This window comes from Geotrypetes seraphini, chromosome 13, assembly GCF_902459505.1.
Source record: "Geotrypetes seraphini chromosome 13, aGeoSer1.1, whole genome shotgun sequence".
Lineage (NCBI taxonomy): Eukaryota > Metazoa > Chordata > Amphibia > Gymnophiona > Dermophiidae > Geotrypetes > Geotrypetes seraphini.
In genome coordinates this window covers 14,928,173-14,952,227 of record NC_047096.1, presented here as the reverse complement: position 1 = coordinate 14,952,227, position 24,055 = coordinate 14,928,173, and the positions used below count along the sequence as shown (strand labels likewise).

The 24,055-nt window shown below is 41.7% G+C and overlaps 2 protein-coding genes across 16 annotated transcripts in view; one reads left to right on the top strand and one right to left on the bottom strand.

Annotated features, from left to right (window-relative positions):
• The window catches only part of PPP1R12B (protein phosphatase 1 regulatory subunit 12B), a 195,620-nt gene extending 189,272 nt beyond the window's left edge, over positions 1 to 6,348 (bottom strand). For all 13 annotated transcript variants that reach the window (XR_004536731.1, XR_004536732.1, XM_033917689.1 and 10 more), the window contains exon 1: positions 5,746 to 6,348. Coding sequence is in view for 11 of the 13 variants with exons in the window: in XM_033917689.1 (XP_033773580.1) it covers positions 5,746 to 6,141 (396 nt within the window). In the remaining 2 variants the exon portion in view is untranslated. The remainder of the gene's footprint in view (positions 1 to 5,745) is intronic.
• Positions 6,333 to 23,141, top strand: UBE2T (ubiquitin conjugating enzyme E2 T). 3 transcript variants are annotated; one of them, XM_033917700.1, is made up of 7 exons: positions 6,344 to 6,548; positions 8,937 to 9,049; positions 13,919 to 13,988; positions 14,342 to 14,447; positions 14,882 to 14,980; positions 17,471 to 17,554; positions 22,736 to 23,141. In XM_033917700.1, exons 1-7 carry the CDS (start codon positions 6,403 to 6,405, stop codon positions 22,862 to 22,864), a joined length of 747 nt encoding a protein of 248 aa, XP_033773591.1. In that variant the 5' UTR covers positions 6,344 to 6,402; the 3' UTR covers positions 22,865 to 23,141. The 3 variants fall into 3 exon arrangements, with proteins under 3 accessions (XP_033773592.1, XP_033773591.1, XP_033773593.1); XM_033917702.1 differs by having other exon boundaries at positions 6,412 to 6,604; XM_033917701.1 differs by lacking the exon at positions 14,882 to 14,980 and having other exon boundaries at positions 6,333 to 6,548.
• Positions 23,142 to 24,055: the final 914 nt, after the last annotated feature.

Sequence of the window (24,055 nt, the reverse complement as noted above, 5' to 3'; positions counted from 1 at the left end):
CTCTACCCATGAAGAAGCCACTCTTCAGGAAGAGTAAGCTTTCAGAGCAACTGGTGGCTGTTCACCACAGAAGAGATTGCCATGCAGACCCATCAGAAAATAGAAGCCTCAGAGGCTGGTCTTCCCTGATAAGTAGAACTGGATAATTCAAACAGATGGTCTGAAAGTCTGAATTAATTTGTCAGTTCCAGATAACAGAGAAGGACAATTCTGGAGACCATACCTTCAAAAAGATATAAAAAGGATGGAGTTGGTCCAGAGCAAGGGTCTCAAAGTCCCTCCTTGAGGGCCGCAATCCAGTCGGGTTTTCAGGATTTCCCCAATGAATATGCATGAGATCTATGTGCATATTCATTGGGGAAATCCTGAAAACCCGACTGGATTGCGGCCCTCAAGGAGGGACTTTGAGATCCCTGGTCCAGAGGAAGGCTACTAAAATGGTGCATGGTCTTCATCATAAGGTATATGGTGACAGACTTAAAGATCTCAATATGTATACTTTGGAGGAAAGGCAGGAGAGGGGAGATATGATAGAAATTTAAATACCTACATGGCGTAAATGAACATGAGTTGAGTCTTTAATCTGAAAGGAAGCTATGGAATGAGTAGGCATAGGATGATGTTAAGAGGCGACAGACTCAGGAATAATCTAAGGAAATACTTTTTTTACAGAAAGGATGGTAGATGCGTTGAACAATCTTCCAAAAGAGGTGGTGGAGACAGAGACTGTGTCTGAATTCAAGAAAGTGTGGGACAGGCAAGTGGGATCTCTTAGAGAGAGGAAAAGATCACTGCCACTGCAGATAGGCAGACTAGATGAGCCATTTGGCCTTTATTTACCATCATGTTTCTATGTTTCTAAGTACAGCGCCACCAGGAGCTCCCCCGGTTGGACTGAAGCAATGACCACCCGGAGAGTCTCAATACAAAAATGAGGAACTTTGAGCACCGCATTGTACTTGAGGTCCAGAATGAGCCTTCAAATCTTCTTTCTTGGGCACGACAAAGTATATGGAGTATCTGCCAGAGTCCAAATCTGTGGCTGGAACCTGCCCAATGGCCTGAATGTCCAGCAACCTTCGGAGGGTCTCTTAGACCTGGGTTGCTCTTTCTGGTCTGCCTGCCGGTGAATCCATGGACTAGGTAGAGAGAGGATGGGCAAACTCCAACTTGTAGCTGACCCTGATGATTTTCAGAACCCATTGGTTGGTCATGATAGCCTCCCATGCCTCCAGGAAGTCCTGCAGCCTGCCTCCAATCTTGCACAGGGAGGCAGGATGCCTGGCATTATTGCAACTTCTTGGGCTGCCCTCCTCTCGAGATTACAACGGGAGCTCATGGCAGCCATTTCCTATGAGTGATCTGCACGGGGCAGGAGCGTAGGAAGTTCATTCCTGCCCCGAAAACCCGCTAGACCACCAGGTAAGGCTTAAGGGATGCTGGGGGGAAGCGGGGGGTGGGTCAGAGCCGGCCCAAATATTATTTGCGTTTTTTTAATATTCACGGGCCGGCTCTGTCTCTAACTCCCAGGGATACAGAGGGAGAAGTGCATTACAAAATAATTTCATTAAAAACCACATACAAAAGTAACAAAATAATTAAAAACACAACAATTACAACTCTTTCTCTGTAATTCTGAACTTATATTTTGCAAGGAGGAAAAAATATTTATGTAGTCTGAACTCATGTATTTCGCAATACAGGAAATTATCAAAATTATTTCTAAGCAGCGCCACAAAGCTGGAAACAAAAAACTGTTTTTACCAGAAACTTTTACAGACCATATGGATGAATCTATAATATTATTCATCTGCTCACTAATGCTTGTGTAGGAAGATCCTATAAATACTCATCTGCAGAAGATACCATAATCACCCAAATTTTCTGTTTTAGTAAGGTGCTATTCAAAAACATCCTAATCATGGGAAGACCAATTTTTTTTTTTTTAAACAAGCTGTTTCCTAAATGCACAGCCTCCAAAAGTAATTGGTTACATGATATGGTTACAGTAAAATAAATAATAAAAGACCTGACCATCCTTTTTTTTAAAAAAATATAGATTCTTACCCACAATGACGTATCCATGTTTTATTAGAATTTATATACCGCGTTTTGGTTTTTTACATTTAGGTACTCAAGCATTTTACCTTATCTGTCCCAGTGGGATCACAATCTACCTAATAATGTACCTGGAACAAAACCTCAGGGTGCTGAGGCTGTAGCTTTAACTACTAGGTCACTCCTCCCTCCCTTCTGCTCAAATACAACTGTGCTGAATCCACCAATTTCCCCTGACCTTACAAGAGCACCTAACACCAGCAACTGTGCCATAAAAACAAACAAAAAAGGAAATATTCAGTTTAAAAAACTAGGACCCCAAGATTTATTAAATAAGCTTTCTGGTCAAAAATTTTAAACAAATCAATTTTACTACAATATTACAGTATATTACTAGCTATAGCTTTGTTCTTCACTCCTACGGCTCCTTTTACAAAGGTGTGCTAGCAGGGTTAATGCACGCAACTTTTCATAACGCGCTAACCCCCGCGCTGGCCAAAAACTACCGCCTGCTTAAAAGGAGGCGGAAGCGGCTAGCACATCCAGCGGTTCAGCACGTGGTATTATGCGCGTTAAACCGCTAACGCGCCTTTGTAAAAGGAGCCCCTAGATTTTGAAGGCCAACAAAGTGTGAGGTTTTCAGGATATTCCTAATAAATACCTATTTGCAAATACTTCAATGGTAGAAAATATTTATAATTGATAATATCCTTTACCTCAGCACAGCAGCATGGATATGGATACATAAAATTCCTCAAAAATACAAAAAAAATAAAATAAAATAATTTAAGGGGGTATTCATCAATATGTGCTGCTGTTAAGATGGATTATTTTACCACAAGTGAGGCTATATTAGCACAGGGTTCCATTTTATCCAATGAGACCTTGTGCTAAAATAGCACAACTTGTGGTTAAATAACCCGTCTTAACAGTACATAGAAGAAAAGCCGCGCAGACAATGGAGTGCCAACAATCACACACAGGACGTCTGCGCACCGGATTTAAACAGTACAGTATTTTAAAGTGCTCCTGGGGAGGGTTGGGGCAGGGAAACCCTTCCCACACACACACTTTACTTAGAGCTGTTGGTGCTCCCATTGTGGGGGGGGGGGAGCACCCCATTATAGAGGAAACAGCCTTTTTCCCTGTTTTTTAGGGAAAAAGTATAGCTTCCTCTGTAATGGGGGGGGTTTCCCTCACCCACCAACAGGAGCGCCAACAATTCTAAGTAAAGTGTGTGTGTGGGGGGGGGTTCCTCCCCCACACACTCCCTTGGAGCGCTTTAAAATACTGTTTAAATCCAGCGCATGATTGTCAGCGCTCCATTGTCCACGTGGCTTTGACCCATCACCGTCTTAACAGTAGCACACATTAATGAATTCCCCCCTAAATTTCTATAAATAAGCCTAAAATAACATTTTTTTAAATGCGCATTTAGAAACCTTGTGTCAACAGTGACCAATACTGTAGCACCATTCCAATCATTACACACTTCAAATACAATAAGTTTATTACAAATACCACAACAGAGGCAGTAGGCATGCAAATCTCTCTTATGGGGTCATCAGGGGTATCCTGAAAACCTGACCTGTTAGCAGCCCTTAAGAACTGGGAATAAAAAGACAGAGTTGTCATGTTAAAAAGCACCCAATATAGCTGCAGTGTCAGAATTACTGATACAACAGAACAGTTTCAGCAAATTTCACTATGGCTTCTGTACTTGCAGAGAGAAACTTGTTAAAACCAGGGCAATCTTGTAAAATCAAGGTTCCTCTCTCTTTCTGTAAATAAAACTCTCTCAACTTCAAAGCAGATTTGATTCTTTCATTCAAAATTATCACAAATCTTAGCACATTTAGGTCCTCTTTCACAAAGTCGATTACCATGGCAACCTGCGGTAATTGTACCAAATCCCATTGGGAATTAATGGACTTCAGTACCGTTGCCATGTGGCTTTGTACAAGAAGACTATTATTGATCTGATGAAAAAACAGTTCTTAAAAGTTCACAACAAGCACAGTCAATTCATTCAATGAAAAGTTATCACCCACTTCTTTATTGATCTTTATTTCTAGAAATATATCCCACAAATGCACAATATTTCCAAAGAGAGGTGAACAAGCATTAACTATAATTACATTTCACACATAAAAAGAACAATTATCCAATCTTATTCTAAGTGCATATAGAAATTATAACTAATAAATAACTCTGTTATTAAAGATAATAAAATAAATTTATGAATCAATTAATTTCAAAAACATTTGTTAAGGATATTTTAAGAAATAAAGGGACCTTTTTACTAAAGTTTAGAACAAAGTACTGTAAATGCTAAGAAGTCCTTAGGTATAAAATGGGTTTCTTAGCAATTACCCCCCCCCCCCTCCACCTCTTTTTACAAAGCCACGTTAGGCTTTTTTTTTTTTTTTTTGCCGGCTGCAGCAGTATTAGCTCCGACACTCAGAATTGGAGCTAATACCACCATGGCCGGCGATAAAGAAGCCTAACACAAATTCATAAAGGGGGGGGGGTTAATGTGTACTAAGCTTTAGTAAAAGGGCCTGCAAAGTTATTACACTCAGTTTATTGCCTTCACTGTGTTATGAATGACAATAAAATAATGGAAAGCCTCCATATTTTTGCTTAATATTTTCAGATATTTATCAGACAATACATTTTACTATAAATGATTATAAAACTAATGTTTATATGTAATAGTTACAATGAATATTGTAATCATATTTTACAGGCAGTGGCCATAAACAATATTACCCACTTGTACAATGGCAGAGATATGAACACAATTTTACCAAATCAGAAATTTGATAGGTAACTAATATATTATGGATGGATTTTGTTAAGCATTTTTTTTAAATCTGTAATAAAAATGTCTTCATTTGCCTTTGGAATATAATTAATGAATATACAGTTACAGATTCATTTTGGCTGTAAACATTTTTAAAATAAAATATAATCAGTGGGTACACAAAAAACTCATTAAGAAAAGCAAAGCAGCCCACATCAAGGGAGAAAAAGGAGATAATACAACCAATATTACATTACAACCAATATTACATTTTATATGCGAGTCCATTTGAAGGTGTCTATGACAAATGAGTCTTCCATCTCAAAATCTTGACGCATTTTTATATCTCTAAATAGATATATGTGCTTTGTTGGTATCTTTAGGCAAAAGGAGTTGTAAATGAAAAGGAAGCAAGAAATAAAACAGAAGACCGTCTGGAATAGTATTGCTATGTGAGTAATAATATCTGACCAACACTAACTAATATTGCTGTTAATTAGAGGTCTGATTACGGTGTACTGTGATCAAGCATCTTACTGGCTATTATTGATATAAAACTAATCCGAGTCACAATTGTTTTGAGCACCAGGGTTAAGTTGAAAGTCTGTGTGTGTGTGTTGGGATGCTTTTCTGTTCTCCTTAGAGGGATTGGAGTGTTAATGATACTACTACTACTACAGTCTGTGTAGTGCAGTCTATAGGATTTACTGCAAGGGCACTTCTTAATATTGCAATTCTGCAACAGCTTTCAAGATCCTGAATTATAATATACATGCATGCATGCAAGCAAAAAAAATCGAGGTGAGCTCATTAGTTGGGTTTTTGTTGGGTTCTGTTGCGACTATCGCAGAATAAAATGTTGTGCACGGGTCCCGCCGTACCTGATGGAGAGAGGTGAGCCCATCCACGTTCACGGTGTTAATGTCGGCCCCCTGCGCGAGCAACTTCTTCACCTCCTCTGTGTCCCCGCTGGAACAGGCCGCCAGAAACACCGCGCCGTCTTCAAAGCGGACCCGAGAGCGCTTCTGTCGGAGGGACGGCGACGACACCACAATCAGCTCGGTCTCGGAGCCCTGCCAGCGCCTCAGCTGCTCGGCCCGCCGGAACCTGGCCGCCTCGGCCCGACTGGTTCCTAGGTCCTGCTCCGTCATGACAGCCCCCCTCCCGCTGGTCAAGGGCTGGGGCTGGGGGCACGGGGGCGGCGGGTGAGGAAGGGGGAAGGCGGGCGAAGTTTGGGACCAAAGCACAGGAAAGCAGAGCAGCCCCGGGCTTTGCATCTAGCCCGGCTACCGCTGCTCCCCGGCGGCCATCTTTACTCACCACCGCCGGCTTCAGGACGCAAGCGGTCGCCCAAAACCCTGAGGCATCACGGGAGTCGTAGTCCCCCCCCCCCCTCGTCTTTCTGTTTTGTTACACGCCACAAAGCGCGCAGCTGTCAGACGGGAGGGGGGGGAGGGGAAACACAGGGCGGGGCTGCCCTTAATGGCAGGCCTGTAAGCTCAGTCCTAGCTCGTGCCCCTTCCTCCCTGTCACTGGCCATGCTCGCGCTCACGCCGCTCATTAATTTTCAAGCGGCCCGCGGCTTTGGAGGCTGGTCTCGCGAGACTTGGAGAGCGGCTCGAGAGAGTGTAGGAGGGGAGGGAGCTGAGTTCCGCAGCGCGCGCGGTTTCAAATTCAGAGCAAGGTGAGGCGAGTGACCTGACTGACTTTGGGGGACGACGAAATATGCAGCGATTCCAGGTTATTTTTGTGTGTTTTATTGTTGACTCGTGCCTCTTTTAGTGTGGAAATCGGTATTCTCCTGGACTGTGCCTGGATAAAAACGTCATAACGGAGCAATAGTGGCTCTCAGTCCGGTCCTGGGGTTTTCAGGGGCTAGTTAGGTCTACGCGTTTTGGAGGGCCTGAGAGCAAAACTCTCCCATGAGATCTTTTTTAGGAGTCGGCTCATAGGTGCTGATGACCCCCCCCCCCCCCCCCCCCGCCAATATTGAGCAAGCTCCTTGTCTCATTTCAATTCCATTCTTTAACTTCTCTAGTAATAATAATAATAACTTTATTTTTCTATACCGCAATACCACAAATCAGTTCAGAGCGGTTTACAGGATAAGAGACTGTACATTTACAGCGAAGTTACAGCTTAGTTATAGCGAAGTTACATCGAGGTTACAGCATATCGAAAAACAGTTCAGAGCGATTTATACAATGTAGGTGCAGAGAATTAGTTAACAATTATATGGTATAAACCAGTGACAATTACAAAATGATCCAATAATTGTTGCATGGGGGGAGGGGAAGGGTAGGGAGGGAGGCAAGGGATTATTAGTACATCGCTCTCTCCCTCCTTTTTGGGGGTTTTCCCCCATAATTGTCTTATCTACTATCAACAATTTGTATTTCTCTTCCCATTCTTTTCTCTTGTTTTAAATATGTTTGTAAGGATAGTCTTTAATATGTTCTGCAAGGTTTACTTTTTCCTTTGTTTTGTTTCCCCCCTAAAATTTTGTAATTTCATGGATATGTGCGTCGCTTAGAATTTTGAATAAGCGATTAATCTGCCAAACTTTGGAAAAATGTGCTTGACCATATAATGTTAATGAGTAATTATAAGACATCTTTGAAAACATACTTGTTTAATGAATATGTGTTGTTTTTAGATTGTTATTCTGGACATTATCTCCGATGCTTATGTTAACCGCAGTGAACTTCATTGAGGGGTGTCAGGTCAAAAGCGCGCCGGGACAAAGGTGCACGCAGACAATTGAGCGCAGCGTGGAGGCGCGCGCTGCAGAAAATTACTGTTTTTAGGGCTCCGACGGGGGTGGCGTGGGGGGAACCCCCCACTTTACTTAATAGAGATCGCGCCGCATTGTGGGGGGGTTTGGGGGGTTGTAACCCCCCACATTTTACTGAAAACTTCACTTTTTCCCTGTTTTTAGGGAAAAAGTTAAGTTTACAGTAAAATGTGGAAGGTTACAAACCCCCCACAACGCCGGCGTGATCTCTATTAAGTAAACTGGGGGGGCTCCCCAACAAAACCCCCCGTCGGAGCCCCTAAAAACTGTAATTTTCTTCGGCGCGCGCCTTTGTCTTTCGCGGGGTTGTCTATGAACCTCATTGAGGTATTTGCGGTATATAAATAAAAATTGTATTGTAATGATGCCTTACTTCCTACATCATTTTCAATTAGGCCCCTTTTCATGATTTATGTTAAAGTTTAAGGTGCCAAAACATGTGATGATGGTGAACAAATGTCTTTATAAATAAAGAAGCTTATAGTACAATAGGTAATACCCTCAGTCTTGAGGACATGTGAGAACATGATGGGAGTTCAGGCACTGCAGTCATAGCTCAAACTTGCTATTCCTTGGCCTACATTTGTAAATATGAAATATTATTCAAGGTGCAAAAGAACATTGTGCCAGGACGTTGCCTGTAGTCTTTCTTCTAGCTTTTGAGCCCACCTGCCTTTTGCATGTTACTGATGTCTCTGCTGTTCCTAACCAATTAGCTAGTTTGTTAAATATTTTATGTTTTCACTGTAATATCTTGTAGGTTGATCTACTTGCCTTATAAATTGAAATTGAAATCAAATTAATCCATTTGTTTTATTTATTTGACTTTAGCTCAAGGTTAGTTACATTCAAAATGCACTAGGGGCTCCTTTTACAAAGGCGCGCTAGCGGTTTAACGCGTGTAATAGCACGCGCTAAACCATGGGATGCGCTAGCTGTTACTGCCTCCTCTTGAGCAGGCGGTGGTTTTGGGCCAGCACGGGGGTTAGCGTGTGATGAAAAGTCGCACGCGTTAACCCCGCTAGCACGGCTTTATAAAAGAAGCCCTAGATATTTCCCTTACCTTAAAGAGCTTACAGTCTGTTTCTTCCTAACTTTGTTGCATGCTTTACTTGAAGTAACAGGTGTGAGTGGGTTGTATGTGTTATTAAAATTAACCAATGGTTCAGAATATCTGTTTGTGTATATCGCACTAACTTGTGGAAAATACTTTTTTCCCCAGTTAGTTTGTCAAAAGGGCAAGTAGTGATTCATTAAATGAAACTCTCTTGATTTCAGTAAAATGCAAAAAATCTCAAGACTGAAGCGAGAACTGCAGCAGTTATCCACAGAACCACCTCCAGGAATCACATGCTGGCAACATGAAAATCGAATGGATGACTTACAAGCACGTATGTATCGCTCTCTCTTCTCTGTGGCCAGAACTGAACTTCTACCTTCAAGCTGAGGTACACCTTACGACTTCCAGGTCATCTCTGGCATATCTCCAAATAAAGTGATTTTCTTGAACTATACACCCCTGGTTGAACATTTGACATCTTATCCTCGTGACTTCTTCGTTGTCAAGCATATTTCACTGGGAATCCAGTCTAAAATCTCAGCCTCTTTGTCTGATGTTGCTGTCTGAATATCTCACCATCATCTTGTACTTATAGCCAAGACAAATCTTTCCCTCCATCCTTACCTCATTTTCTGATTTCTTGAGTAGCTTGGTTATCCTCCTAGTCCTCCCTTCCTTTCTGCACACATCCAAAACATTTCTAAAACAGTAACATAGCTAGACTGATATTTTATGGTGGGACTACTGTGACTATAGGTGCCCCTTCCCCACTCCACTTCCTGTCCTTAGAAAAAAATTGGCAGGAGAAATGCCTCCTGACCCGCCACTCCAAAAAGGTGGGTCTTCCCCCTTCCCAGTGCATCCTGGGATGCACAGGGAGGGGCCTAAATCCCTGATTGGCTCAGAAATTTAAGGCCCCTCGCAAGGGGCATCTGAGTCAATCAATAAACTTGTGGATAAAGGTGAGCTGGTTGATAGTGTATCTAGATTTTCAGAAAACTTTTGACAAAGTTCCTCATGAGAGGCTCCTGAGAAAATTAGAGTCAAGGGATAGGAGACAAAGTTCAATTGTGGATTAGGAATTGGTTATCGGATAGCAAACAGAGGGTAGGATTAAACGGCCATTTTTCTCAATGGAGGAGGGTAAATAGTGGAGTGCTGCAGGGATCAGTACTAGGACTGGTGCTATTTAACTTATTTATAAATGATCTTGAAATTGGAATGACGAGTAAGGTTCTTTAATTTGCAGATGTCATTAAACTGTACAAAATTGTTAAAATGCATGCAGATTGTGAAAAATTGCAGGCAGACTTTAGGAAATTGGAAGACTAGGCATCCAAATGCCAGATGAAATTTAATGTGGACACATGCAAAGTGATGCACAATGAGAAGAATAACCCAGATCATAGTTACCAGATTCTAGGGTCCACCTTGGGGGTTAGGCTGAGGAAAAAGATCTGGGTGTCATTGTAGATAATACGATGAAACCTTCCTCCCAATGTGCAGCAGCAGCCAAAAAAGGGATGGTTAACAAGACTAAGAATGTTATAATGCCTCTTGTTCCATGGTGTGGCCTACTGGAGTATTGCATTCAATTCTGGTGCCTTATCTCAAAAATTATATAGTATAACTAGAAAAGGTTCACAGAAGAGTGACCAAGATGATAAATGGGATGGTGTTCCCGCTAAGCTGCGCTGGGGTGCGCTGACGCACAAAATATTACCTCGCAGCGCACAAGTTTCTCGTCACAGCGCACACAGTGTAGAGCACAGTTCTTCAACCGCCGGTCCGCAAACAAAATCTTGCCGGTCCGCGAAGGATTCGGTCCCCGCCGCAACGAAAGGCCGGCGTCAGCTGACTTGCAACTTCCTGTTGCAGTCGCTGTGCCGGGACTCCTGCCTTCGCCGGGACTCCTGCCTTCCACCGCGTTTGCCTCCTGCCTTGTCTCCGCACCTCCAGACCAGCAGCGGCAGCTGTGTATGCTTTTAACTTCGGCACAGAGCTGCCCCTAATCAATAGTTTAGCGCGGTTTCATAAGGCAGCCTCGGGGCCTTTGCTAGGCCGGCCCACATCGCATCATCGAAGCGGGCCGGCTATCAAAGGCCCCGAGGCTGCCTCATGAAACCGCGCTAAACTATTGATTAGGGGCAGCTCTGTGCCGAAGTTAAAAGCATACAGAGCTGCCGCTGCTGGTCTGAACTCTTGGGCCGCTGAAGGAGGGCAAAAAGCAGCTGTCCTGGAGGTTTCCCTTCCTCTCGCCTTTACAGGTTCCTTTTTTCCACCTTTTTTTTTTTCCTTCAAACGGCAACGGGCCCCAGCATCGACATCAATCAAGTAAGTTCCACTGTCAATCAAGCGGTTCTGCTCGGCCAAAGCTTCCCCTGTGACATGAGCCACCCTCAGGGGAAAGAAAGTGACCCACAAAGGTGAGGGGAAGGGGGGCAGATGATGGAAGTTGGGGGGGGGGGAGAGAGAGAGAGAGAGAGAAGGGGCAGATGATGGAATGGAGGAGATGAGAGAGAGAGAGAAGGGGACAGATGATGGAAGTGAGAAGAAGGGAGAGAGAGCAGAAGGCAGATGGATGTCAGTTGAGAAGGGAGAGCAGATGCTGAATGGAAGTGGGGAAAGAACACATACTGGATGGAAGGAGGAGATAAATAAAGGGGGAAGAAAATAGTAAGATAATGGAGGGGTGAGGGAAAGGGGTGACAAGCTGTGTGTAGACACAGTGAAAAGAGGGAAACGGGACTAAATAGTAAGAAAGAATTTAATTTAGATGGAGGCAGAAAATAGAGAAGGAAGACCAGAGAAGAAAAGGGAAGAGAGAGCAGAGAATGATCAGATCTGAGTGGAGGAAATGAGAAGAGAGATATGCTAAAAACCACAGGGGGGAGGGAAGGATAGAGATGCCAGACCATGAGGGGAACAGAAGGAAGATGATGGATGCTAGACCAAATTGGGGGGTGGGGGGGGGGCAGGAGGAGAGATGGCAGGGAAAGACAGACAGTGAATGGAAGGGGCAGATGCTGGACTGAAGAGACAGAGAAGGTTATCATGCTGCTGTACCGGGCCATGGTACGCCCTCACCTGGAGTACTGCGTCCAGCACTGGTACTTTAAGAAGGACACGGTACTACTCGAAAGGATCCAGAGAAGAGCAACTAAAATGGTTAAGGGGCTGGAGGAGTTGCCGTACAGCGAAAGATTAGAGAAACTGGGCCTCTTCTCCCTTGAGCAGAGGAGATTGAGAGGGGACATGATAGAAACATTCAAGGTACTGAAGGGAATAGACTTAGTAGCTAAGGCAGGGAGAACGAGAGGGCACTCTCTAAAGTTGAAAGGGGATAGATTCCATACAAACGTAAGGAAGTTCTGTGGTAGAAAGCAACATATTTATTTGGCTCATAACTTGCTGGCGCCCGATATTTTTAGCTCACAGTGAAAAAAGTTTGCTCACAACACCCGCCCGCTTAGAGGGAACACTGGATGGAACTGCTCTCATATGAGGAAAGATTAAAGTGGTTAAGACTCTAGCTTGGAAAAGAGACAACTGACGGGAGATATGATTGAAGTCTACAAAATTCTGATTGGTGTAGAACAGGTACAAATGGATCAATTTTTTATTCCATTAAAAATTACAAAGACTAGGGGACACTCGAAGTTACAGGGCAATACTTTTAAAATCAATAAGAGGAAATATTTTTTCACTCGGAGAATAGTTAAACTCTGGAACACATTGCCAGAGGTTGTAGTAAGAGCAGTTAATGTAGCTAGTTTTACAAAAGGTTTTAGGCAATTTCCAGGAAGAAAAGTTCATAGTCTGCAGTGTTCTCCCCAGAAATCTTTTCCAGCCAGGTGGCATGAAAAAGTAGCATTATTTTTATTAGTTAATTATTTCCAGTGCTCAATATGACTTCCCTTTTTAAGATTTAACACTTAGACAGTGTTCCAGTAGCATTTAAGTCACCTTTGAAAAAAAGTAATGCAGATCCTCTTATTCCGAATAACTACTGGCCAGTATCAAACCTTCCATTTCTTTCAAAACTACCGTACATGAGAGAATGGTATTCAACTAACTTCAAGCTCATGTTGAATCAGTTAATGCTTTGCATCCCTGGCAATCTGGTTTTTGTTTAAGACATAGCACAGAGACAGTACCTTAGGGCTCCTTATACAAAGCTGCAATAGCAATTCTGCCACATCAAATGCACTGAAGCCCCTAGGAATTGAATGGACTTTGGTGCATTTGCCATGGGAGAATCGTTACTGTGTATTTGTAAAAGGGCCCTTACTGAGTGAACTCAGTGGGGAGCCCGGCTAAAACACGCTAGGGAGAACACTGGTCTGTTATTGAGATGGACATGGGGGAAGCCGCTGCTTGCCCTGGATCGGTAGCATGGAATGTTGCTACTATTTGGACTTTTGCCAGGCACTAGTGACCTGGATAGGCCACCATGAGGATGGGCTACTGGGCTAGATGGACCATTGGTCTGACCCAGTAAGGCTATTCTTATGATCTTATGACAATACGTGACCACAAACATCTTTGGCAACAAATCAGGTGATCTGCAAATTGAGTTGGTCAATGTTCTACCACACAGCCCAGATCTGATGCCCTCTGACTGTCACCTGTTCAGTTCACTGAAGGACAGTCTTTGGGGAAAACAATTTGACAAGAGATGAGGTGAAAGTGGCTGTGAAGAAGTGGGTACAACAGTGCACAGCTGAACTTTCAAAGATGATTCGAGAGTTGGGTTCAACGATGACGCAAATGCATCGCTTGTGATGGAGACTTTTGTACCTTTGTATAGAGGAAGAGTTACTCTACCAACATATGCAATTTGAACAGCTTTTGTCAGCTAATAAAATAACTATGCCCACTTTTGCATTACTTTTGGTACAGCCCTCATAGTTTTGCTTATAAGTGTGCACTGTACCTCAAACCTGCTTTCAATATGCCCATACACATTTGTTTATTGCATATACAAACGTTTGTGTTGGGCAATTTTTCAAAAGCCTTATTTCTGTGCATAAAACCTTTTAATGTGTATTATGCACAGAAATGTGTTTGAAAGTTGCCTTCAAATATGAATACCTGTGCAGTGTATTCAAGAAGCTAATCGGCTTTTACATAAAAACGATAAGCATGTTCAGATTCATGTGATTGCTGAATTTAATTTCACATCTTTTTTTTTTTTAAGAAATATTGGGTGGCGCTGATACCCCATATGAAAAAGGGATTTTCAATCTTGAAGTGATTCTTCCTGAAAGGTAAATGAGATTTGACTGTCAAACATTTTAAGCCACCCTGTGCATATAATTTAAATTGGTTGAAATAATCTTGTCCTTTTGACTAAAGAGATCGTGACTGTAATATTCAATAACAGAAGCACATAGAACTTCAGATCTAACAGCAAAGTAGCTTTCACAGACTGACATCTGAATCGTGTAAATCGTTTCAAACAATGCATTAATATGTATGTTGAAATGTTCCCCATGTACAGCACTTATATGCAAGTGAGCAAAATAAGACGTAATCTTTAAACTATTATTAGTGGAATTGTATGTCCTCTTTTTACATGTTTGTACATAGCTGAACAGTATGTGACATGTATTTCTGTCAGGTATCCATTTGAACCTCCAAAAATCCGCTTCCTGACCCCCATTTATCATCCCAACATTGACTCTGCAGGAAGGATTTGCCTGGACATTCTCAAACTACCACCAAAGGTATGAGGAATGTTTAAAGAAGGTAGACTCAGACTATTCCTTTGAAAAATTCCATTTTCTCAGGAGGAACTTTGTCAGAAACTTTCCGAAAATCTAGATACACTACCTCAACTGGCTCACCTTTATCCACCTGTTTCTTCACACCTTCAAAGAAGTCTAGCAATTTGGTGAGGCAAAATCTCCCTTGGCTGAACTTATGCTGACTCTGTCTCATTAAATCATGTTTGTCTACGTGTTCCACAGTTTTATGTTTTATAATTGTTTCCACCATTTTGCCCAGCACTGAAGTCAGGCTTTCATTCTGAATTCAAGAAAGCATGGGGCAGGCACATGGGGATCTCTTAGGGAAAGGAGGAGATAGTAGATGCTGTGAATGGACCATCCTGTTTCAGTGTTTCTATATAGAAACAACTAGTCTTTCTCATTTTGCAAAGGGAGCATGGAGACCATCCTTGAACATTTCCACCTTACTAACCTCCATACAGCTCTTAATGGCCGAACCCAACCCAGATGATCCCCTTATGGCTGACATAGTAAGTAGTTCTTTGTTCATTTTCTTCCCATTTTTATTTGGCTCTTTTTTTTTTCTTCTAATATTGTGCGGTATCATTTGGGGAATAATTTTTCCCTTGTACCCACAGACCTACAAGCTCTCTTACAAAGAACTTCTCCTGTTCCTGGTTCTAAAATATGAGCATTAAAGTGCCTATAGAAATTTCAATATGAAATGGAGCGATACAGGGATACCCTGTCCCTCTTTTCTTACAAGTAAAAGTACCCATGCTGTAAAACTGCATATTTGAGCTGGGGGGATCGGGGGTGTAGGGATTGGAGGATTTTAAATAATTCTATGTGCAAGCATATACTGGTTTACCTGTATAGACAGAATTAACGATTGCTCCCCAGAACCACAACAGTTACAAGTGTAATGCTTTGCACAACTGTCTAATATAGCATCTGTTAAGGAACATATTTTCATATAGTCAATGATCATATTTAAAATCTTACACAAGATTTGCTGAAACATGCAGTTTTATAGCCTGATGGCTATGCAAGTTAATATTTATATTTCTGATCTCTTAAAGCCACAGGTATCTCTCCTAAAAGATTTGTTAAAGCTTCCAAGTTTGCCTGCAGATTAGATGTGAAGTACCCCATAGGATCTTGAAGGCTAGGAAATAAACATTTTTTGACCCTGCAGGTTTTTTCTTAGCTGATTTGGGCTTTCAGTTCAATAAGAACCAGCTTGTATTTGTTTACAATGGCATAAAGTTTCATTTGCAACTATCTGATTAAAAAAAAGCTCCTGTTTTTTTACCACCTTTTATCCTCCCAACTCAGCCTAACCATGAAAGTGGTAGTCCACCACAGAGTTTACGTTCTAGAGAAAACCTTTGCTTGATATGCCTTCCCTGTCGGTGGTTAAACTTCTGAGTTACCGGAAGTGATGTTTTCTGTTCAGGATCCTATTTGTTAGAACAGGCTCTCTATGGATCTTAGGCAAGCATCATCGGTTTTACAGTTTAGAGAAATGCTGAAAACTTTTATTTTATTTATGTGTGCTTTTTCAACCAGTAGCAGCGAGTAATTAACCAGCAATCAAGTCTCAGTCAAGTAGAAGCAATGGAGATGTTTTGTTGGTGTTTCTTCATTGTTGGTTGTATTGTTATATGTTCATTGTATTATGTTATTTTGTTGTTCTATTGAAATATGTGTTGGATGAGAAGGCTGTAATTTGTTTTTCATTTGGATGTTTTATTGTACTCCGCATAGAATTGCAGGATATGCGGAATATACATTTTAAAAATAAATAAATAGTCCTTAGCTAGAACCACAGACTAGCTAATGCAAATCCAAGTCTGCTCATTCAGTGATGATAGGGTTCTGTTTCACCTGATGGCTATAAATATATTGTCAGGTTAATCTCCAACCCTAGGAGCTGAGCCAAAGTCCTCTGTGTACAACTATGCCATTGAGCCAAGAGGCTGACGCACTAGAAAATAAAAACAGATTTCTTGTTTGGATCCAAATAGTTGTTTAAAAGAATTATACACATGCTTTTACACACAGGAAACAGAGGCAGGAGGGAAATCCCAGTGCAAGGGCATAGATATAAAGTACCCACATTCTCTCACCAGTCCAAATTAGTTTCCCTTTAAAAATCAGCTTGCAAATAGCTTAAAAATTGCCTCCCTACCATAAACTGTGCAATAAGGTTGAGAATTTCTTTCATATGTTTAAGAAGACACATGAAAAAAATTGCTACATGTCCACTTCACCACATTAATACATAGAAAGTATGGCCAGCAAGCCAGATGCAGTAGTTAGTTTTATAATAAACAAGGTTTTAATATGATAGTAACTTGTGCGAATTCTACATGCTCAAGATTGTGATGAGTTAGACATGTAGGACGTGGGATAGAGCCATAATTGGCTTAGGCTGCGACTTTATGCCCAGAGTCTTCTAACCAGAAAGTCACTATTAATCTGATGCTGGTGTCTGGTCTGTAGTGAGAAAATTGTAGTGACATTATTTACAGATGCTGCTTGATTCACTTCATTAGTGTTTTATGGTGTTTGTGGCATTTAGCAACTTCCAGGCAGAACTGACTCTGGTGCAGCACTTTATAGCTTCAGTAAGCTAGTGCAGATCTGTGCTGGAAAGAATTCTGTGCTGGAGCCAAGCTTTTATTTTACTGCAGTTTTGAGCCTAGTGGAGGTAAGGTAGCAATGGTGGCAGCAGGGGAAAGAAGAGGGAGGAGGTGAGGATGGAAGTTAAAATGAGATGCTAGATAGGAGGAAGAAAAGGGAAGTTAAGGACAGATGACATGGGAGGGGAGAGATTAGAGTGGGGTGTTGACCAATCATGAGATGGAGCAGACTTTGAGATGCCCTGGTAGGGAGGAGGGCATGGAAAATCTTAAATGCTTTGTAAGGTGCTAATCTTATAACTTTGATATAAAGTTTTCTAGAATGGATCTATTGGGTGTATTTTTAAAATATATTTACCTTTGCATCTCTAGTCAGTGGAGTTCAAATACAATAAACAGACTTTCTTAAAGAACGCCCGAAAATGGACAGAGAAACATGCTGTACAGAAGGATGAGGTAAGGCATGAAATACAGCTTATTCACTTTTCATAATGAATTATAATTATACTACAGGAAAATAAAATCAATAGGTGCAGTTAAAGGAAAGATTTATAAAGTATAAAGAGTTTTACCTCATGAAAAATTATCATTTCTTTAATAAGACATTTAACTGTTTTTTTCTGCGGCCTTCCAAGTACCTACAAATCCAAAATGTGGCCCTGCAAAGGGTTTGAGTTTGAGACCACTGACCTAGAAGATCCGGGACCCTTTGGTCTTATGGCATGGCTCCTGAGCATGCAACACTAGTCCATAAAGGATACTCAGAAGAAATCATTGCTACTTTCCTTAAAGCCAACAACAGTTTCAGCATATGTTAAGGCATGGGAGACATTTCAGCGTTGGTGCAGCAGAGAAGTGTTAGAGCCAGGCAATGTCTCAGCCAAGCAATGTCCCAGCCAGGCAATGTCCCAATCTCGTCAGTCCTGGCGTTCCTCCAAGAGGGCCTTGACAAGGGATTGGCAGTGGCGGCCTTCAGTTCAAGTAGCAGGGCTCTCTTGCTTCCAGGGCCGAGAGAAGAGAACTTCTCTAGCAGCCCATCTGGACATAAATTCTTGAAGGGTCCCGGAGACTATGGCCCCTGATTCAAGACCCATTTCTATCCTGGAATCTCAATATAGTTTTGGAGGGACTCAGCAGGGCTCAATTTGAGCCCTTACAGGAAGCCTTCCTCATGGATCTTTTGGTTAAAGTAGTCGTCTGCTAGGAGAGTCTCAGAACTGCAGGCCCTGTCGTGCAGAGAGATGTTCTTCAGGATTACAAAAGCAGTAGTAACCTTGCGTGGCCTCCTCTTGGGCGGAAGCCAGGACAGTTCCTCCTGGTCTTCCCTTCATACTTATACCAAATTCTACAGGGTGGACATAGAAGCATAGGAGGATGCTACTTTCGGGTCCTCAGTTCTACATACAGAATCACCTTTTACACCCTAGATTTGAAGACTGCTTAGGTACATCCCTATGGTTAAGCATACCATCCCTATTGAACTGGAAAAGAGGGTTCTTACCTTTGATAATATCATTTCCAGTCGATAGGGATGGTATGTTGAACCTCCCACCCAGCAATTTATCTGATGCGCCTGCTTTCCGACTCCAAACTTTATGGTCATCTTCATAACTAAGATTTTGAGGGTCAGTCAGACTAACTGGATTATGAAGAATCTATTACAAGGGAGGATTACTTGAGCTCCATAAACATTCAGACTGGCTGTTTGTTTCTTATTTAGATTGCATTTTTTTACATTCATTGTTCCTCTCAAAGGCTTGTTAATGTTTTAACTACATTACTCATCATTCAATGATTTGTTTTAAATTAATCTGAGCAGATATGAGACCTGGTTTGGGGGTATTCTCTATATCCTTCCTTCTCTGGCCTTCTTCTAAAGGGCTGTCGTCAGCTTTGGTATGAACTGGAGGGGAGGAGATACTGTGGAGGAGGAGCTGAGAAGCTGTGATTGACATCTTCTGCAATACCCTATGGTTCAGCATACCATCCTTATCTACTGGAAAAGATATTATCAAGGTAAAAACCTAATCTCTTTATAGCTTTGTCATTATCTGCTCACCCATCCTTTTCTCCCTGTTTCTTAAACCCTCCCTTAAAGGTTTTGACATAATGAAAACTAGTCAAAAAATCAATTTTCTCTCTTTTTTTTTTTTTTTTAAATTCTCTATTAACCAGTAAAATAAAAATTAGTTTCATACATATATTATTACATCACCACTAGAGGGTGTATAGATCCCATGTATTTTTTAATATACTGTATGTATAATGTTCTGTAGCTCCACTGTCTTAACTTTTCCAGGTATCAGTAGAAAAAGAGGGACACAAAACATAGTAATATGGAAGCAATTGTCAAAACTATCTAAGGTACTCGGAGGACTCCAAGTCATAAGTGATAACTTTAAGCTAACTGACAAGACTTCCCTAATTTTTTGTCATTTGCCTTCCCGCTCCCAAGTTTTTTTTATAATTTATATTTAAGCTTTTTTAAAAGAAAAAGAGGAACATTTTTTCCTCTCTTTTTTTTCTTCGGGGACTTAGGCTGCCGAGACCTTCATTTTTCCTCAGCAATTGATTTGGCTGACGTCTTTTTGACCATTTTTCAGGCCGCTAATGGGCTAAAAAAAGTGTTGCAGGTGCCCAAGTTCAACCTCTCTTCCCGACAGTTGGTGCTCCAAGTACCTGTTGGGAAAAGAGCTACCACTCGAGCTAGAAGCTGATTTTGTCTACAGTGCTGAATACTTGGAGGACTTAGATTATGATCACCTCCTAAAAGAATTTCTCCACTGTTCCTCTTACTCAATCAATTCCAACTGTGTTTTCCTCATTCGGAACTCATAACCACATCTGGGTTCTAAAGGTAATTCAAGAAGGATACTCTCTTCATAAGAACTAGGAAGCACCCCTTACAATTACAGTGGCTCCCAGAAACTTTGACTTGATATATAAATACCAGTCACTAGTGATAGAGTTGACTTAAAAAAGTCTACTCCATCGAGACTCTATGCCTCAGTGCCACCAGCGTGTGAAAAGCGCACTATGGGCACATTTGGAAGTCCCTTGTACCAGTACTCCATGTTGGTAATCAGAGTGCCAAATCACAATTTTTATATCTCCTGCTATGTTAAGCATCTTTCGGAAATTGCCTTCTTTTGATGGATATCTTCCTTCTCAACATCTACAGGAATTTCATCATATCTCTCGATCCTTTCACCTACCTAGAATGTATTGAGTTGGATCCGCTTATCCATGGTCTAAGAGTCTATAAAGTTAAGAGTCCTCCACATGGTATTATCAAACAACTTGACATGCATCAAACGAATTGTGACTGCTTCAGGATTCCACCATGGGGCAGAAAGCCTGTAAGGTGGCTCTTTCCTGTTGTTTTGATACAATTATACATTAAATGGAAGGTTCTAACAGGGGTATAGAGCCTGTAAGTTAGATTCCCACTTTGTTAGAACCTTCCACTGTTTTATCCTTGAAGCAGGATCAACCAAGTGTTTTTCTTGCAACATGTCTTGTACTGTTCCATCAGTGTTTATACAGTACCTTCTAGAAGACATCTATTTACTTTCTTTTTCCCTACATCTGTTCCTTAATGAACATTTGCCACACTTTTACTCCCATTGTTCTTTTGATTCCAAAAGCCTGGAGGTTTGGGAGTGGCTGTAAGGGAGAAGGAGGCCACTACATCTTTAAAAAAAAAAGAAAAAGGATTTTTTTAGAATGACTTTCTTTTCAATTAAACACTATGCCTCCAGATCTCCAAGAGAGTCTCTTTTCAAGTCAGCTCTTCTTCAGGAGAAAGTATCCCTTCTTCTCAAAGAAAAGTTTTACTTCTGCAGGGGAACCGGGGTTTTTACTTCTGGTATTTCCTCATCCCAAAAGGGAAGGAAGGTCTACGGTCAATTTTAGACCTCAGGAGCCTGAACAAATTTCCACTGGGGGGGAAAAGTTTCATATGCTGCGTTTGATAACTCTCAGATCGCAACGACTGGCTATTCTCCCTAGATCTGAAAAGAAGTTTCTTCTCATTCCAGTGCTTCCGACCTTATGGAAATTACTCGGATTTCAGATAGCGCAGCACCATTATCAATATAGAGTCCTGCCTTTTGGCCTTGTATCCTCTTCCAGAGTATTCATCAAGGGCCTGGTTGTAGTGGCAGCAGTGTTAGATGCAGGGTTTTCCCTGTCTGGACGATTGCCTCATCAATGATCCAACCTCACAGTGGGTCCTCGCAGTGACCCCAGTTCACAATTCTCTTTCAGCAGTGGGGATTCAAAACCTATTTTCCCAAATTCCAATTTCAACCATCTTAAAATCTGCGATTTTATTGGAGCTCTGCTACACACCTTTTATTTCAGAGTGTTTCCCCCTCAGTAGACAACAAAATTTGATTCAGCTTTGCGAGCAGACTTATCTTCTCCCATCAATCTTGGCCTGACATCTGATGGTACTCCTAGGTCACATGATTTCCATGGTGCATGTTACTCCATTTACAAGACATCATCTCAAGACATCATCTCAAGACTTCCATGTCAGTGGTCTCAAGCTCACAATCCATTGGCTCAACACGTTACACTTTGGCGATCTCTGCAGTGGTAAATGAGCTCTTCCTTGCTTTCCAGGAGTATTTTGTTCCACACACCTCCACATCAGAAGGTTTTGACCACGCACTCGTCCTCCTATGCTTACGGGGTTTATCTGGCGGCCTTCACACTCAAAGTTGCTAATCGACTAGAACCAGTTTTCTATCTATATCTTTTGGAACTCAGAGCGATCTACGATGCTCTCAAAACATTTCAGCCCATTGCGACTAACTACATTCTCCTAATCCCCACAGATGTTGAGGTTGCAATGTATTATATAAACAAGCAAGGAGGCCCAAAAGACTTGGAACTGCATTTTTGCAGGTTAAAGTATTGTGTTATTTATCCCTACATATACAGTATTTTTAACAGGAAAAGGAAGTTTGGGATTTTTTTTTTCTCAAAACAACCTATTTCTTAGGTAAATGTATTTTTTTAAAATTATTTTCCCAGGACTAATTTTAGTTCTACATTATAATTTCATTACCTGTGATTAAGCTATTGTATGTGACTGTATGTCTGTCTTAAATGGATTCTGTTGTATCGTTAATATTGCTTTGAAACAAAGGCCCTTATCACCAGCTAAAAGATTTACGGTAAGTGGAGATCACAACATAATTATTTGTTTTGTTTTAAAAACATTAGATGCTCAAAATGTACTTTAGGAAATAAAACCATAACAGGTAATTCTTAAAAAAAAAAAAAAAAAAAAAACAAAGCCCCCATCCCCCAATCCAGAATTAAGCCCAGAATAACTGGGCCATTTCAGGCACCTCCAGTCCCCCTGAAAAATGATTTAAGAGAAGGAGACTGTGGTTCCTGATCCATTGCTGGTATCTTTCACACAGGCGGCTGCTGCTGCTGCTGCTGGTGGTCCACTCCCAAGCGATGTCAAGACATCTAGGCGGGGCTATCAGTGCTGTATTTTGCTCAGGGCAGTTGTTCCAGTTATTCCCTCCCCTTTCTCCTTTCAATGTGATCTTCTAAATGTTGTAATTGCATCTTTTATGAATGCTCTATTTATTTGTTCATTTTACATATTTACAGAATTCAGGGACCCCTAGCACTAAAGGGTGCCTGCCTGAAGGTAGCATATCCACATATCCTACTGCTGTGCAGAAAAGAAAACATGGTGACAGCTGCGGAAAGGTGAAGAAGCCATGCTTCAGACCTTAAGGGTAGAAATAGCACAGTGAGTGCATATCCTCAGTCCTTCAGAGATGTAGGCTCTAATATCATCTCTGATCTTGAATGAAATGTGTTAATTTCTTGCCTTGCTGCAGTTTGGTGTAACTGTTTAGTAGCTGGACTGGAATGGCCGCTCTATCTTATTTCAGTGCTGTAATTGGAACAGCTTTCTCCCATGCACTGTACAATTCTGGTACCTCTGCCATATTTTGATGTTTTGTGTATATCTTTGTAAAATAAAACTGATGATTTTTATCTTTTCAAATTCTTGTAATTTTTGTAGTTTAACTTTTTGCCAAAAGGTGAGTCTGTTGGATAAAACTGAGAATCTCTGCTCTTGGAGGATGATTTCAATCTTGCTCCAACACCTTGCGATACAAAAGTAACTGTTCTATATCTCCCTACTTTTATTTATCCAGTTGTGTTTAATGTTAAATCTCCCAATCTGCATTGCCTACTTTAATGCTGGAAAAGATTCCAAGTACCTCGGTTTACAAGTGCACTGGTTTGCGAGTGTTTTGCAAGACAAGCAAAACATTTGCAAAATCGGTGCCTCGGAAACCGAGCATGGCTCGATTTACGAGTGCCCCTCCCGCAATGCGGCACCCTCCCCCCCGCAATCCGGCACCCCGCCCCCCGACGCGATCTGGCACCCCCTCGCCACAATCCGGCACCCCCGACGCGATTGGTGGCCCCCCCCCCCCCGTCCTTCTTACCCTCATCTGGGCACCCCGAAGATCGGCCTCCTCGTCTGCTGGGCCTTGAGCATGCGCAGATGCTCAAGGCCCAGCAGATGAGGAGGCTGATCTACGGGGTGCCCAGATGAGGGTAAGAAGTGTCGGGGGGGAGCAATGCCCGTTCTAGGGGGGGAGGAAATACATCAAAGCGAGTTTCCATTATTTCCTATGGGGAAACTCGCTTTGATAAATGAGCATTTTGGAATACGAGCATGCTCCTGGAACGGATTATGCTCGTAATCCAAGGTACCACTGTAGTAGTCTTTAGTGCAGGAATCTAGAAGCCGCTTTGGTCTTGGAGAAAATCCTGAATCTTAGTAGGGTAAGATATGAATAAACAAAAGATGTTATAGGACGCAGGCTTTTTTTTATAAAGGGCCCATGTGGTCTTGAAAGTTCACATGGTACATCTTTTTGGTTATACTATAAAATGGTCCACTGA